Source organism: Lutra lutra, chromosome 16 (genome assembly GCF_902655055.1).
Source record: "Lutra lutra chromosome 16, mLutLut1.2, whole genome shotgun sequence".
In the NCBI taxonomy this organism is placed as follows: domain Eukaryota; kingdom Metazoa; phylum Chordata; class Mammalia; order Carnivora; family Mustelidae; genus Lutra; species Lutra lutra.
In genome coordinates, this window is record NC_062293.1 from 23,214,684 (window position 1) to 23,231,706 (window position 17,023).

Below are 17,023 nucleotides of genomic sequence, written 5' to 3' on the forward strand. Positions count from 1 at the left end.
CTGAGACCAGGGCCCGAGCTGAAGGCAGAGGCTTAACCCACTGAGCCACCCAGGCGCCGCTGAGCTTCTGCATTTCTAACAAGCTCCCAGGTGCTGCTGGGGCTGCTGGTCAGCTCATCCGTGGCCCGGTGGACCGCACTTTGAGTACACTAAGAGGGGTGCCTGGCCTGTGGGGAGGTGAGAGAGAACGAGGAGGGGCCTGTGTCTTCTTCCTGAGCCTTCCCCTCCCCTCCTGCCTGGAGGAGGAAGCAGGCCCCCCCCCCCCCGCCCCCGGGTGCCCGAACTCCAAGATTAAGGGTCCCCTGACGCCCAGCCCCTTGGCTGCCCACAGATGAGCTGACAGTGCCTCGGTACCGCACGGAGAAGCCCTCCAAGTCGCCCCCGCCGCCCCCGCCCCGCCGGAGCTTCCCTTCCTCCCACGGCCTCACCACCACCCGCACGGGAGAGGTGGTGGTCACCAGCAAAAAGGACTCAGCCTTCATCAAGGTACCGACCTCACCTGGAGCGGTGGGATACCCGCGGTGACCTGTGAAGACCCTCTGGGACGGAAGGAAAGAAGGGGGCTGGCGGCCAAGGGCGACTCTGCCTCCGGCTTGGGCTTCGCCCTGGAAGGGGGGCCGCCTGGCAGGGCCGCTGAGGAGCTGGGGCAGGAAGTGGTTGGGCCCTGATGGGGCCTAGGAGGTGAGCTGGTGCTGGAGGGGGGCGGAGCCTTGCCTTGACGGGAAGGCCTGGGTCTTGCAGAAGGCGGAGTCCGAGGAGCTGGAGGTGCAGAAGCCCCAGGTGAAGCTGCGCCGAACCGTGTCCGAGGTGGCTCGCCCCGCCTCCACGCCGCCCATCATGGCCTCTGCCATCAAAGATGAGGACGATGAGGACCGTATCATCGCGGAGCTAGAGGTGGGTCAGGGGCTTGCCTGGTCCCCCAGTCCTCAGCCAGGCCCGTCCCTTTCTCCACCAAGCTGACCCCGGGGAGGGGATGGGGAGGGGATGACTGGGCTCCTGGGCTCCTGCTGAGGGCTGGCCTGTAGGGGAACCTGTCCTTGCCTTGATTTCTCTACCACTGTAAAATGGGGGGAGGGGGTCTAAAGTCCCTCTCTGCAGGGTTGAGTGTTTTTTATTGCAGTCTCCGAGACCCCCACAACAGCCCTGAGACCTCCTAGGCTCTGGCACACCCATCCCTGAATGTTTTGAGAACAGAGTGCTTTAACACCCTGATCCCCATGTCCCTTGAGCCCCCCGCCCCATGCTGTAAGTCACCCATACTCAAGTGTTCTCAGCCCCCCTCCCCAAGGGGCTGGAGATCCTGACCACCTAGGCCTCTGGAGGAGGAGACAAGACGGAGGGGGAGAGTGGCCACTGAGCACGGTGAGGGGCCAAGGAGTAAGGCTGCGGTCCCTCCCTGCGGGCCATAGGCCAGCAGCCCTGTCCTCCCTGTGCCCCCTTCTCCAAACCTGCCCCCACCTTCTGCTCCCCAGGTGTTTGAGAGAAGCTCAGTGTCTTCCCTCCCCCCCACGCCCCGCCGCCAGCCGATCCCCACCTTGCTGGCACCCCAGGACCTGGGGCCCCCTGGGGGCTCAGCTCAGGGCCCCACATGGAAGGTAACGGGCTGCCCCCCACCTCTCACGGCTCTCTTCTGCCTGTGCCTCCACACCTTCCTCTCCTCACCTCTCATGCTAACCTGCTAACACGCCAGTCACCTCCCCGAGTCCCGCCACCGCCACAGCCTCCCCTGCCTGGACTCACCCCTCCCCAGCTCCAAGGACAGATGCAGAACTTTCCTGCCCTCTCCACAGCTCTAGCAGTCTGATACCCGGCAGCAACCACCCCCCCCCCCCCCCCCCCCCCCCGCCCACCACCTGCCCCGGCTGCATTTTTCTTACAGGCTCGATTCTGAGTTGGGTATTTTGTTCCAAGCTGCAGCCAGAGTTTACGTCTGACCCAGAGCCTGGGTTTTGTCTTGGTCCAAAATTGGAGCTTGGATCCTGCTCACTACATGACTTTAGGTTCAACTCAAAATCTGACTTCGTCCTGAGCCCTTGTCTAGTCCCTGCTCTCCCCAACGCCCTCCTCCACCCCCAGGGCCTGGTGGGGCTCTCCCACTAGAACTAGTATGCCTTGCGCTGGGGGCCAGGACACCCCAAAGTCTAATTTATAGCCCTCTTCTCTCCCATGGCCCAAGTGGTCAGGGAACTTGGAGTAGAAGAAAGTCATGCCCTTCCTTGGCTGCTGGTTCTTTCTTTCAGTGTTGGGAAGTTCTTCCTTCTCTCTAACTTCAGTCCTTGCTGCTGTCCTGCTGCGCTTATTTTCTCCTTATCTTTTCTTGGGAATGTTGGGTTGGACCTGCTGTCTGCACCCTGAGGGGACTGCACTCAGGGAGGGGGGATCTGGGGATGGTGGTCTGGAAATCTCTCCCTCTTCCCATGCAGTTTGGGACAGGAGAGCCTCTGCTCTGAGGGCAGCCTCCCCCATACGCGTGCTCACCACCTTGGCTGGTTCTCTTTAGCCCACCGTGAGCTCTGTGCTGGCCGCCACCTCATTTCTGGTCTGGCTTGAGGCTTGTGGTGCTTTGACTCCTTGGCTGGGGGAGCAGATAGGTGGACAACACCGTCTGCTGGGTGAAGGATGGGCATAGAGCAGTCCAAGAAGCCGTCTGGGGATGAGTGGTACGCAAGGGGTGCCCCCTGGACTGGCCGTGCCCTTGGCAGTTTGGCCCACTGCACTGAGCCCCTGCCTCTGTCTGGCCTCTGGGAGCCAGTCCTGAGGGGGTCCAGTGGGCAGAGCCCCTCTGCCGGCCTTTCGGGTCAGCTTACCCTCTACATCCTGAGATGCCATCGGGCCGTGGAGCCGGGCAGGCGTGGGTCGCCTCTCTGCTTTCCCAGTCTGCACCCTCTACCTCCATCCAGGTAAGCAGGTGGCAGGTCTGGGTGGGGTGCCTTGGGAGGGGGGGCTGGAGGTCCTGCTGCTCCCCCCAGAATATCCCCTCATGGCTCTTTTAGTGGAAAGAGCACTGGGCTTGGAGTCAGACTGCCTGGGTTCAAATCCTGGCTCTGCCACTAGCTAGTTGTGGGTAAGTGACCTTGGGAGAATCACGTGACGCCCACCCTTGATTTCCTCATCTGTCAAGTGGGGACTATAGGAGCGCTTGCCATGTCGTGGGTTATAGTAAGGACTTAAGATGAAGACAGATATGATGGTGCCTGGCACAGGGCTCTGCTGGTCTGAATGAGACCAGAATTCACTCAAGTTGGGGGGTAGTGAGTGGCCCCCCACCTCCCCAAAGCCAGAGCAGGGGTTGCTTACATAGAAGCAGTCCTCTAGCTTTGCACAGTGTGTGTGCAGCCGAGGGACATGAGCCCTGCCCCTTGTGGCTGTGAAGTCCTTGGGAAAGCTCCAGAAGTAGGGGCTGAGGGGCCTGGATCTCTCTGGCCTGAGAAAAGCACAACAGCCCCAGCCTCTGAGGCCAGAGACTGCTCAGGTGCATTTGACAAAGAGCTAATATTGGTCGCGTGCTCACAATGGGCCGGGCGCTATTCTAAGCCCACGCACACGTGAGCGCACTGAGTTCTCCACCACCTCCATGCTATTATTACCTCCTTGCACAGGTGGCCAGACTCCTGGCAGTGCCCGTGGGCCTGCTCCCAGAGTTTAACACGGGCAGTGAGAGGCAGACCGGTGTCTGTGCTTCTGGGGAAACCAGCGTCTCTGCCAGAAAGTGGGGGCCTGGTGTGTGGGGTAGGAAGAGCCCTGAGTTCTAGTCCCAGCTTTGTCTCTGATTTGCTGAATAAACTCAGTCACCGCCCTCCCTTGCCTCGGTTTCTCCATCAGTGCAGGAAGGGGCTGGGCTCACCCGCGTCTAACTTCCCATCCCAGCTCAGGGCGTTCGGTCTGCAGGAATCAGACTCTCCCTCATCTCTCTTCTCTCCGCAGGCTGCCCCAAGCCCCAGGGCCTTTTGTATCCCCCGGATCATCTTGACAGAGTGTACCCCAAACCCTCCCTCCCCACCAGAGGCCAGGCCTGAGGAAACTGGTCCCAGGACAACTCCCACCCCGCGCCCCCGGACCCTGGCTGGCAGTGGGAGAGGCTGCGATGGTGCCCGGGCCCTGCCAGAGGTTGTGGCCAAGGCTTCCCAGCCCAGGAGCCCCTTACCATCTGAGAAGGAAGGGACAGCTCTGAAGAGATGGGGGATAGAGAGCTGCAGCCCAGTGGAAGGAGGAGCTGGGGCTCCCTGCTCTTGGGGACCAGCCCTTGACGGGACTCAGGAGCTCTCTACTGCTGACACCCAGCCTGAGAAGACCCCCAAGGACACCAGACAGGATGCCCAAGCCGGCAGTGGGGAGCCCAGGGGCCAGCCTGCTGCAGGTCTAGGCTGCACAGGGAGAGGCGCCCCCACCCAGCGGATGGACAGCCTGGAGGAGACTCTTCGGGAGCTAGAAGCCGCCCTGAGCCAGATGGGCACTGCCCTCGCCGTGGGGCCCCTCGGCAGCCCCCCACCCCTGCCACCCGGTCCCCAGGTGGCTGCCTCCTCCCCTAGCCTCTCCTCCTGCCTTCATGCTCTGATCTCTTGGTCCTCAGAGCTGGAGGGAGTGGGGGGCTGCAGGAGCATCACGCCAGCCCCCTCCTCCCACTGGCCTTTTCTCAGTTCCCGCCAGCCTTCTGGGAGCCCCGCGCTGGGTGGGGTTTGCAGCCAGAGCCCCAGGAGGCTGGGAAGCCGGCCTACCCAGGGATCGGCCCAAGCAACCCTGGCAGGGACCAGGTCCTCTCCCCTCTGCTCTGTATCTATAAACCAACAAATAAAGTTCTCTCCTCCTTTTCCATCCCCGCGTTCCCTTCCCCCTCTCCTGTCAGACTCTCTGTGCCTCTGTTGTTTCTCTGTCTGCGCCTCTGAACCCCCAGTGTTGTCCTGGGTAGGGTGGTACCTGGGATGGTTCAGAGGATCTGGACTTGTCCATCTCTAGGGAGACTCCCCCCCCCCCCATCCTCCCTTTCAGAGGAAGATGCCACCCCGTCTGCCATCACAGAGATCCCCCTGCAAATCTCAGTCTTGCTCTGGGACACCCAGAAAAGGGTCCCTTGCCAGGAGGAGGGGTGATGGCAGTGACTCTCACTTCAGAAGTGGCTCCCTCAGGAGGGTGCCTGCTGCCCTGGGCTGCTCAAGGAAACCACCAAAGAGCTCTGGCTGGGGAGCTGCTGGGAACATGGCTGGGGGTCCCTGACCCCCTCTTCTGCAGGGAGGCCTGAACCCTGGCCCGGGAGAGTGGACCTGCGTCCTGGCCAGGGATATGGAGGCAGGGAGGTCTGAGGGTCTCCAGGTCTCAAAGGACCCACCCAGGCGGTCCAAGCCCCAGATAGCCCCACCCAGGGCCTAGGATTCCTGTGTGATCCCACGTCCAACCCCCACCCTGTTCCTTTTCCTGCAGAGCGGTGGTGGCAGCGTGCCGCCCATGAAGGTGGTGACTCCGGGGGCCTCTCGGCTGAAGGCAGTGCAGGGCCAGGCGGGCAGCCCCGACAAGGGCAAGCACGGCAAGCAGAGGGCGGAGTACATGAGGATCCAGGCTCAGCAGCAGGTAGGCTCGGCCCCTCCTGGCCCCTCCCCTTCCCCTGTGGGACGGTGTGCTCGGGCTGTGTGGGCTGTGTGCCGGGCAGCTCCTTGTCGACACTCCTGTGGCCACCCCCATGCCAGCCGCCCAGAGACCTCCTCCCTGCCGGGACGGCCCCACTGGCCCCCTGAACCATCTTTTCACTCCTCCTGCTAACCCTCAGCACCCTGCATCTTGTTTAGAATATATCCAATCAGGCCACTCCCCTTTTGGGAAACCCTCACCTGGTGGAGAAAGGCCTCTCCCCAGCCGTTCCTGGAAGAGGGGGAGGCAGCAGACTCGTCCCACCCTGGCCTGGGGTGTAGGAGGAGGCTTCGATGTCCCTTTGTCTTCCTGCCTCTGCTCTGCTTCCTCTCCCTGGCTCTCAGGTCCCTGCCATGGGGTGGAAGGGGGACTGGGTGGGGCGAAGGCACCCCACTATCATCAGTCCTCCCTCTTGGCTCTCAGGCTATCTCCCACCTGAGGGAGAAACCAATTTTGCCTCTGCTTTTCAGTATTTGGGCTTTGGTGGCTTCCACTGTTCTCAACCGGGAGAGGGAGAAGTACCATGGCCCCCTGGTGGGGAGGCAGGGGTGCTGTGTCCTCTGTCAGATGTAGTCAGCCGGCTTGGGGCCAGTGTAGAATGGGCAACCTCACCCTTGAGTGTTTCTGTCCTGTGATCCACTGTGTGGCCTGGTCAGAAAGTCCGGGCTGGTCCCTGGACCTAGATACCAAGAGAGAACTTCGTGCACTCATTTGCTTCAGTAAGTGTTTCTAAGCAGCTCCTACGTGCCAGGCCTGTCGTGGGTGCTGGGGTGGGAGTGGGTACCGTGAAATGTCCAGATGCTGTGACCTGAAGAAGGTTCTAGGCTCCAAGGCAGGAGATTAGTGATGGCAAGTCAGGCTCCTTTCTTTACAGATGAGGGGACAGCTCAGAGAAGGAAAGGGGCTTCCTGAGGGCACACAGCAAGGTGGCATCAGAACCAGGACAGGACCGGGGGAATCACAAAGCCCTTCCCACCCCATGGCCCTGTGACAGCCCTGGGCTGCTGGTTCCCTGGAGGGACCAGTGGAGATGGGCCATCCTGGCCCTACCCACCCCTGACCAGCTCTCCTCCCCAGCTCCCTGCTGGCCCACCAATTTCCTCATGGGTCCCCAGACACACCGTGCAAATTGCACCCTGAGCTCCTCATCCTGCCTGCACAGTGCCTTGAGTTCCCCTCGTCCTATGTCCGTCCTTCGTGTCCAGAACAGCAGGGGCTGCACGTGGGGTGCTCCCTGAGCAGACACATACGTTCCCCGTTCTCCACACCACTCTGAGGAAGGTCCTTCTGATCCCCACGTAGTAGAGGGGGAAACTGAGGCTTTAGCTATGGTCATGCAGCAGGATTGGCGTCCAGACTACCTGATCCCCCCACAACACACACACACCTTGCCTTCAGCCTCCCCAGCTGTAACTGCTCTGCCATCTCTCCCCCCGGACTCCCCAGCCTGGGGCACCCAGAGCCTCTCTCTGGCTCTTCTGTCACCTCTGTCACCTCTGTGGCCTCCATGCCCTCCCCTCCTTTCAGTCCCCAGCCTGCTCGGCCTTCCCTCTTCCCTCCCAGTATCGGGCTAGCCCTCCCCGCCCCCCCACAGCCGCCCTCCCGCACACACTTGCACACACACATGCTCACAGGGGTGCTGTGTAGGCCCTCCATTCCTCTCCTCAGTGGCCAGCCCTCACCCTGACCCCCTGACTCCTCACTGGGTGTCTGTCCTCTGCACGCCTCCTTGCCTCGCTGGGCCCTGCTTCTCTTGGGCCTCTTTGCTTTTCATACCACACGCTCCTCTCCTGGGGCACCAGGTGCCATCTGTCCCTGCCTGGGCCTCTGTTCTGAGCACAAGCCTGCCCCTGAGAAAATGTCACCCCCCCCCCCCGGGGTATCCTCCCACACTGGGGAGTCTCCCTCACCACCTACTGTAGATACTCAGCTGTCTCCCTCCCCAGGGCCACAGGCCTGTCCTTGCCTCTCGCTTTCCCTTTCTGTTAGCCTTTCATTACCAAGCACCTTCTCCCTAACAAAGTAATAGATGTTCCCCATGGACATTTCTTAAATAAGCCGGGATAAAAATCATCCTATGCCTCATTACCTAAATGCATGTCCTTCTAGGGTCTCTCTGTCACTTCTGTTACCTCTAATGTATTTTCCCAGACCTGGGGGCTGGGGACAGGTGTGTGTAAATTGCAGATTTTGATGATGTCATTCCCCCAACTTCAAACCCAGGCCCACTGCTCCCTGCCAGCTGAGAAAATCAGAAATCCTGCCCCTGCTTCCCAGGGCACTTCCGTGACCATCCTGGGTTCCTTCATCCTGGTTCTCCTGGTGCCCCACACTCTCAGTTTGCTCCAGCCACTCTGGGACACCTGGCCCTCTGTCCTCCGGGCCTGGACCACACTCCCTATTAGCTCAGGCTGTGAACTTGGTCGAAGTCCTCTGCCTTCTGCTGGCTCTTCCCTCATCTATAAAATGGAGACAAGAACACAGCAGCATTTTCTTTTTTTCTTTTTCCTTTTTTTTTTTTTTAGGATTTTATTTATTTAGAGACAGAGACAGAGAGAGATCACAAGTAGGCAGAGAGGCAGGCAGAGAGAGGGGGAAGCAGGCTCCCCCCTGAGCAGAGAGCCTGATGCAGGGCTCGATCCCAGGACCCCTGGGATCATGACCCGAGCCGAAGGCAGAGGCTTTAACCCACTGAGCCACCCAGGCCCCCCAGCAGCAGGTTTCTGAGGTCCCATCATACCAGGTGTGGGAAGGAACTGGGAAAGCCCCCAGGGCCTTATGAAGGACAGTCCCCGTCATTGTCCGTTTGTACACTTGTCAGAGCTGAGGGCTGGGCAGAGGCCGTTCTCTCATCACGGGGTTCTAATACTTGGGGCTCAGAGCTGCCTTTGACCAGGACAAGGGGAAGGAGAATAAAAGTGCCAGGACCAGAGACACCAAAATGGGGGCGGTGGGGGGGGGGGGGTTCCGAGATGCGGCTGCAACAGTGCTGTATACTACAGAGACATCAGGGGAAATCATTGAGAAAGCCCATGGAGGTCGTGCTTGAGATCCAGGGGAAGGATAGTGGCCAGATTCCCAGGGGGGCCAGCATCAGGGCCCGCAGATGGGAAACCATGGACCCCTCCTCTTCTACTGTGGCTAGCAAATCTGTTGCACCCCTGGGGCATTTCCTCAGAGGGTCCTGCTGTCCCGTCATCCTGCCCGCCCCCCTGAATGGCTGCCTTCATTCCCCTGGGGGGTCCCAGGCCCACAAACCGGGTCACGAGCAGGAGAACCTTTCCCAGAAATCCCTAATCCCTTCCCTGTCTTCCCATTGCCGTTCCTGAATCGGTCACTGGCAAGGAGAATGGAATTGCTCTAATTGGGTGAATTACTCGGGACCTACCTTCCTTGGGCTGGGGAAAGGCCAATCTCTCCTGATAGACCAGGACTTAATTCAGGCAGGATTTCCTCTGGAAGGAGGGCTTGCGGGCAGCAGAGGAAGCGGCACTGGGAATGGCCTGGAATGGGCGCCAGCAGGGTCTGCCTCAACAAGGTGACCTGTCCCTGTGCGGAGATCTGTGTCACAGCGTGGAGGGGCGCCGAGCCCCTACCAGACGCTGACCTGCAGGAAGGGTAGGGGTGCGGGGCTCAGCCGGCTAGGTCTCCCCTGGCTGGAAGTTGCAGGTGACAGCATCCTGCTTCTCCAGATGTAGTTGGGAGTGGCGGGACAGGGCTAGTGGGTGAGGTGAAGTGACAGGAACTGTGTTACCAGAGAACCTCCGCAGCCCGGGACAGGGGATGGGGCGCGACGGGCATGTGCTCCCTCCGCTTCCGGAGGGGTGCCTTACGGGTCGCCGCGGCTGGTCTCCGGGGAGGGAAGGCAGCTGAGAGGGCAAACAGGTGCTCGCAGAGCAGCCCCAAGCCATCCGGGTCTCCGTGAAGGAGCAGGGGTGCGTGTCCGCGCAGGCCACTGACCACTGCCGCGGCTCCTGTGGACAGGCCTTGCGCTGGCTGGGGGAGAAAGGGGCCATCACTTGGGTGAGGACGTGTCACCCGAGCGAATGCAGGAGTCAGGTGGCGGCACAGGCTGGATGGCAGGCGTTCCAAAGACCAAAGCTCAGAATAGACCAGGCCTCTTGACAAAAGCTAAAAGGGAGGAAGAGAAAAAGCTTTTAACTAGAGAGATGGGTCAAGAACAAAGAGGATGGCCAGGAGGGAATCAGCAGCCGGCTTGGCTTGGGACGCTGTGAGATGTGAGGAGACAAGCAGAGGCCTCCCCGCCTGCCTTTGGGATCAAGAACTCTGAATGGGAAAGGCTGGGAGAGGAGGGGCAGGCCCCGAGCTCAGGGCTAGTGACCTAGTGACCAGAAGTGGGAGTAAGAAGGCGTGAGGCTGTCCCTGGGTCCCAGTACTGGAACCCCCCGAGACTAGGAGCCAGGCCTGGCACAGGGTCCTTGGGCAAAGGACCCAGTGAATCCTAGGATCTTGTGGGTGTGGCCCTGGAGCCTCTGTGAGTCTAAATAAACAGCTACAGGAAAGGGAAAGGGTTACAAGACCCAAATGGGGAAATTCTTGCCTTAATTTTCATAAAGGGAAAAGGTAGACTGCGCTGAAGGCGTGAGGAGTGCAACCCAGATGAATTACTGTCCGTGTGGAAGACGGCATGGGGGCCATCAACAGCAAGGGCGAGTTCATGGTCAGCCGGTCAGGCTGCCTGAGGTCTCCTTGTTGCCCTCGCTGGCTGCTGGAGGAGGCACCACGTGCCTTCCCCACTGTGATAGAGCCCACCCAGCAGCGGGGGGCTAACTGGGTGGTGGGATGTGGGGCTACCCTGCCCAGACCAAAGCTGCTGCAGGAGGTGGCGGGATGGGCGGCAGGGCAATTTCCAGCCCTCCCCCTTCCTTCCTTTCTTTTTTTTTATCAAGACCCATCCGTTGGTTATCCCACTAGTAGCTATGCAAGGTGGGGAGGGGAGGAGGGGGGAACAGTGAATAGGACAGAGAGAAACCCCATCTGTGTAGCCCCATCCCAGTGGCACTCAAAGTGAAGTGTGCAGCAGGGTCACCTAGGGTGCCTGCCCGAAATGTAGATTCCGGAGCCTGAGCCAGAGAGAGATTCGGAAGCAGGGCCCTGGAATCTGCATTTGTGATATTCCCTCCTCTCAAGGTGATGCAGGTGGCTCTGGACCCATGGAGACATCCAGAACCTGTCTAGCCACAGAGAGTCAGCTAGGGGTGGGAGGAGCGAGGCTTAATTTCTAACTAGCAGAGCTGCTGGGAGAGGGCGGGGTGCATCATGGAGTGACCTCCCTCATTACCCACCATTACCCACAACCCACAAGGAGCAGCTGGAAGCTAGGAGAACCCTTGTAGGGGATGCAGTCGGGCTTCCTGCCTTGGGCCAGAGGCTGGATGCAGTGAGTGCCTTTTCCTCCAGCTTGGGGGTGGAATGGGGTTGGGGGCGTTCTTTAGAGAAGTGCTCCCCTGGGAACACCAACTTGCCCCACACTGTCCCCATAAGACCTCCTGCTTAGGATCAGCCTCCTGTAGAGGTCAGAAGAGGCCCTGGCTGGGCTTCTGGCCAGTTGAGACTAAGAGCCCACCTGTTTCCAGCTGGGACCACTCTACGCCCCGCACCCCTGAGGCAGCTAACCTCTCACTTCTTCCTCCCTCGTCTTCCCCACTGCCATCTCCCTGTCCACCTTTCCTGGGTATGGCCTTCCCTGTGCTTCTCTGGTCTCTCTCCTCCACCTGCTCTCTTTCCTGTCAGTAAGCCCTGTCCCTAAGCCTTTGGGTCCAACCCAATACCCTCCCCTCACCCCATTCTGCACCCCCCCACTGTGGCCTCCTCCTCTCCATCTCAGGGGATCCCTCTCTCCAGATGCCCCTGTGGCTTCTTCCTTTTGCAGTTAGTTTTCTCTTGGGTTTGTGGAGGTTTTTCATTAAAACTTTAGCCAGGGGCCAGCATGAAGGATCTCCCAGCCTCTCTCTGACCCCTGACCCCTGTTTTTGTTCCAGGCCACTAAACCATCTAAAGAGATGAGCGGGTCAAATGAGACCTCAAGCCCAGTCTCAGAAAAGCCCTCGGCTTCCAGAACCTCTATCCCTGTATTGACTTCCTTTGGGGCGAGGAATTCTTCCATCTCCTTCTAGAAGCCCCCTCCCACCCCTGCCATTTCTCTCCCTGCTCTTCTTCCCTTCATCTCTACCCTACCCCTACCCTATTCTCTGGGTCCTCTGAAGGGTTTGCCACAGGTGTGGCCCTCTTCAGCTCTCTACACCCATCTCTTGTTGGTGTTTTTGCTTTTTTTAAATGATTCACTTTTAATTTTTTTTTTTAAAGCAAAACAGTAAAACTAAAAACCAAAACACACCACCTTCCCTTGTTTTCCTGTTCCAAAATGGTCCATCTCCTGTCATCCTCCTTCCCTTTTCTCTTCACCCATGCTTCCTCCCACATCCATCCTAAGGCCCCTGAACCCTAAGGTCCTTTCCTGAGAGCACTCCGAACAAACTCTGAGCCACAGAGACTTGGAGCGGTGAGACACCCCCTCCCCTTCCTCGGAAACCTTCCTGGAGGAAACTCTGGACGTTGGAGCAACCTCGCTATCGGCCTGGCAGGGAGACTCTGGGCCTGGAGCGGCCCAACCTCGCCGTGACTGAACTCTGTTGCTCTGCTCCCTGCTGCTCATGCCTCTGTGGGCCTGGAGTCAAGATGGATGGGCTGTGGAAGGAGGCCAGGGTTTGGGGAGGGGGGTGCGGCTGGGGGCAGGCATGAGGCCTTTGAATCTGTGTGTCCTGGAAAGGAGTTGGCTTCCTGGGACTCCCTTCTTGTGGTGAGGAGCCGCCAGGCCTGTGCGGAGCAAGGAGCGGGCCCTTCTGGATGGTGGGTTGTGGGTGGCGGCGGGTTGAGCGGCCAGCCTGACCCTGGGGTCACTGCCCTAAAAGAGGGCAGCCCTGAGGAGGGCTATTTGGTACTTTTGGTTTCCTAATTTAGCACTTTAAATGACATTAACTTATTTAATGGGGGTAGGGTGGGCAAGAATGAAGGGCCTAGAAAACTAGATTTGGGGGCCTGGAGGGTGGGAAGGGTCTGGTGGTGAGGGAAGTGGGGGGGATAGAGAGGGGCTGATGGGGGGGCAGTGAGGGCAGCTCTGACCCAAAGGTCAAGCAACTTGACCTTTAACCATCCTCTTTGAGATTTGAGGGTATTCAGGTAAGGGGGTGAGATGAATTTTAAATGGGGTACTGGTGACCCCCGGTGAGATCCCTGAGGGTCCCTGAGGCCTGACCAGGCAGCCAGCTACCCTAGACCTGGCCTGTGGAAGACTGCCTTGCAGAGGCTGAGCCAACGAAGCTTTTGAGAAGGTCCTGAGAAGGGGATGAAGAACAAATTTTGATTCTCAACCCCAGGCCCCCCAGAGGGCACAATGAGGGGCCGGCAGGTGGGGAGGGGGGTTATGTGGGTGGGGGATGAGGTGGCAGATAGAGCAGGGCCCCTGGGGAGCAGGATTCCTATTTGGAGCACAAAGCTGGGTAAGCACAGGGGAGGGCTGGGGAGTAATCTCCCTGCATAAGCACAGAAAGAAGGAGCCATTGAAGGGGCAGACCCTCCTAGTCCCTGGGGCCTGGCTGGAAGGTCAGTGTCTGGGGTGAGCCTGGGGAGCCATTGAGGGCTGGGGAGGGAAGGGAGACTGGGGTTGTGTTTCTTCATTTTCTTTTTGTTTTGTTTAATTTTCGTTGGTTCATCCTTGTTTTCTAGCTTTGGATCATTTTTGTACAAAGGCAAGCAGGCCTTTTTGAAAAATAACAAAAGAAGAGGAAAAAAAATTCCCTCCTGAAAAAAAAAAAAAAAAAAAAAACCTTGGAAAATAGGAAAAAAAAAAAAAAGGACCTCATCAATGATGCAATTACTTTTAATTGCAGGCAACTCTTTACATTTAAGTGAAGTGTCTTAACATTTTATATTGTTTTAAAAATATATTTACATATTATATATATATATAATATACGTAATATAAATATATATAAATATTTAAAAAAGAAAAAAAAAAAAGAAAACCGCGGCGCTCCCTCCCTGGCCGCTGTTTTGGCGGGGGAGGGGGGCTGGAGGATGGGCACATCGGCCTGGCTTCCGTGGTCCAGTGAAATGGTTTGGTTTGATTTGGCTGTACAGAGACCCCCCGACTGGGAGGGGCGGGGGGAGTGGTGCCCCCTCCTCCCTCCACTCCATTACTCTTTGCTTGCTACTTTTCGCTTGCCCCCACCCGGAGCCCCTGTGACCTGAATGTGTGCCCCACTGTCTTTGTCCTGAGTTGAATGTCCCTTTGTGGGGGGAGGAGGAGGTGTCCGTCCACGAGGGGCAGACGGAGGGAGCCGTGGGCCCCACTCCACCTGCTCACAGAGCGCCCAGTGGGACTTGCATCTTTCTTTCCCTTTGGTTTCTGCCCATTTCTGGGCTGAGAGGCGTTTGTGTGCAGCCGCGCGCAGCCTGTGTGTGTGTGTGTGTGTGTGTGTGTGTGTGTGCGCGCACGCTCACTTGCCCGTGTACACAGGGAAGCGTGTGTGTGCACAGGTGTGACCTAAGACACGTGTGTGCAGGGAGGCGTGCGCACTCGGTGCATGTTCCCTGCTGGGGCTTCAGCACGCGCCCACCTGCATGCTGGTGCATGAGAAGGTGTGTAGTGTGTGTGTGTGTGTGTGTGTGTGTGCAGACATGCGTGGCTGCGCGTGGCTTGTATGCGTGCGGGCCACATATGCGCCAACAGAGGACTGTACGTGGAGGTGCATGCGATCTGTATGTGTGGGCGTGTGCGTGTGCACAGTTGTGTAGACCCAGGCGTGTGGGAGTGCCTGCGTGTGTGTTCCATCGACCCTGCACCCCTCGCTTTGGCGCCCCTCCCGAGCCCCCGGCCCTCCCAAAGCCCGCAGCACGTCACTGCCCCCGCCCCCCCCCACAGCTGCATGCGCCTCGCTGCTCCGTCCATCAGTGTGTGCTTGACCAAGAGAAAACTAAGACGTCGGGGGGATCCCTGTACCTGGTCCCCCCGCCCCTGCCCACTGTGCTGTGTTACTCGCATGGGGGGTTCCTCTCCCGCCCCTTCCACAATATGCTGTTTCCCCAGGAACCTCTGGACCCAAGGCTCTGAGAGGGGGCCCTGGTGGGGTCCCCCCAGGGCTGAGCCCCGTCTCCGTACCCCGCCCCGTCCACCCCGTAGGGCCTGTGTTGGTGTAGCAGTGATGGCTTCTGTGGATATTCTGTGACCTCTGTCAGTGTAACTTGACAATTTCTAAATGGAAAAGGGTTGCTGTGTTTTCTGTCTCTCTTTTTTAATGTCCTTTTTCTTCTCACTTCTCCACTCTCTTTCCTTTCCAGTTTTTCTAGCCGAGTGTTTGGGGCTTAAATAAAACTTCTTTCTTTTTCCTCTCCTGGATCTCCTTTCTACAGGCTGCTGTCTCATTATTTCTCACCGGCACCGTGGAAGGGGCGGGGATGGATGGGGCGGAGATGCGAATCTCAGGCTTGTAACTGGCGGGCAACTTCCCGGGCAGGGCCTGAGAGAGGAGGGGTGGGAACAGGAGCCCCTCTGGCTGCTGCTGCCCCAAGGACCTAAGAGAAGCCACATCATCCCGGACCCTGGAGAGCAACACCGCTAACTGTGGGATGCCAACTCCCCGCTGTGCCCCCCCACCCCCAGTGACGACTGGCATCAGTGAGGTAGCTGCCAGCGTTGCTCATAGGTCCAGTATCCTACAATAACTAAGATGCAGAGTCAGGACTTGAATCCAGCTCTGCCTGAACCCAAACCCAGTGCTTTAACCTCCAGAACCAAGGAGAGTCTGATTACCTCCCTGGGTTGGGTCTTGGCCTCCTGCCCTTCCAGAGGGATGACCCTTCATGATGTCAGCAGCTTTCAAATTTTTCAAAAAAAAAAAAAAAATTCACACACGGGCGCCTGGGTGGCTCAGTGGGTTAAGCCTCTGCCTTCGCCTCAGGTCATGATCTTAGGGTCTTGGGATTGAGACCCGCATCGAGCTTTCTGCTCAGCAGGGAGACTGCTTCCCCCACCTCTCTATCTACTTGTGATCTCTGTCAAATAAAGTCTTAAAAAAATTCACACAGATATGTAAGAAATACACATTTAGTGAAAGGGCACTTACTATATACAATGCTCTCTGCTATTTCCTGCTGAATTCTAAACACTTTGGTCGCAACCCACTAAATTGACTTCTTTTTTAAAGATTTTATTTTATTTTTTTTATTATTTATTTGACAGAGAGAGATCACAAGTAGACAGAGAGACAGGCAGGTAGAGAGAGAGAGAGAAGCAGGCTCCCTGTCGAGCAGAGAGCCCGATGCGGGACTCGATCCCAGGACCCTGAGATCATGACCTGAGCCGAAGGCAGCGGCTTAACCCACTGAGCCACCCAGGAGCCCTAAATTGACTTCTTGACCTTCTAATGTGTCAAAACCCACAGTCTGAAAAATGCTTGTCCGCAGATATAGTTTCAGTCCTAATCATGCTGCATTTCTGCTTTCTCCTCAAAGGCCTGCCAGCCCCTCTCACCCCATGGTGTCCTCCGAAACTGGAAGACCCCTGACAGGAGATTTACCCTAACCATGAGGTGATGACATTGTCCTAGAGCAACACTATTCCAGAACCCACAGAAGCCCCCGTCACTGTCTTCCCCTAAAGGCCAGTAGCCTCTTTGGAGACTAGTGGTTGAGGACTGCTCACCGTGTGGGAGGAATGGGAACTCCATGGGCAGCTCAACCCCCCTCCCTGCTGAGGAGCCCTTCAGACCCTCCAACAGCCAGACTTCATCCCTTATGTCCTTTTTAAAAGGTGGGCAGGTCTTGCCTTCTCTCTTGCAACCTATTCCCAGAAAGCTGGGAAAGTGGCCAAAACCCCCTTCATCTCCTAGAATCACCCCATTCACTGACAGTTCAAGATCAAGTAACAAATGAGACGATCAAGTGCATGCCAGGAATCACGCCAGGCCCTTGGTACACCCTTCAAATGTCCACCGACTGTCTGCTTGCCGACAAAATGTCTGCTTGATCTCCCTGGGCCTGAGTCTTAGCATTTTGGGGGGGCAGCCAGCCAACACATGACCCGGATACCTCAGCAGAATCGTGACCAACAGCGAACAGCACCCAGGGAAGCAGGCTGTGATAGTCATGTGGACCACTCAGAGAGGGTGACCAGCCCCGAGGTCACATTCGAGTGGCTGCATGGCAGCTGGTGGCTGAGGGGCACAGGCAGAATGCCCTGAGGTGCGTCCTGGAAGATGGATGAAAACCACGTAGAGCAAGGAGGGGAAGGGGTGCGGACCATGAGGCCAGAGTGGTGGGCAGAAACCCCATCCTAGGAGCCCCATCTTGCGGGATGTGGTAGACAAGATGGAATTTCCCCCAG

At 58.0% G+C, this 17,023-nt stretch overlaps 1 protein-coding gene across 21 annotated transcripts in view; it reads left to right on the forward strand.

Moving 5' to 3' along the window:
- Window positions 1–13,299, forward strand: part of SRCIN1 (SRC kinase signaling inhibitor 1) — a 65,968-nt gene extending 52,669 nt beyond the window's left edge. For 13 of the 21 annotated variants that reach the window (XM_047708370.1, XM_047708374.1, XM_047708371.1 and 10 more), the window contains 4 exons: window positions 332–486; window positions 742–894; window positions 1,473–1,595; window positions 3,925–5,404. In XM_047708370.1, coding sequence (XP_047564326.1) covers window positions 332–486; window positions 742–894; window positions 1,473–1,595; window positions 3,925–4,953 — 1,460 coding nt within the window. In that variant the 3' untranslated portion in view covers window positions 4,954–5,404. The other 8 variants (XM_047708379.1, XM_047708380.1, XM_047708369.1 and 5 more) reach the window with 7 other exon arrangements.
- The last annotated feature ends 3,724 nt before the right edge of the window (window positions 13,300–17,023 follow it).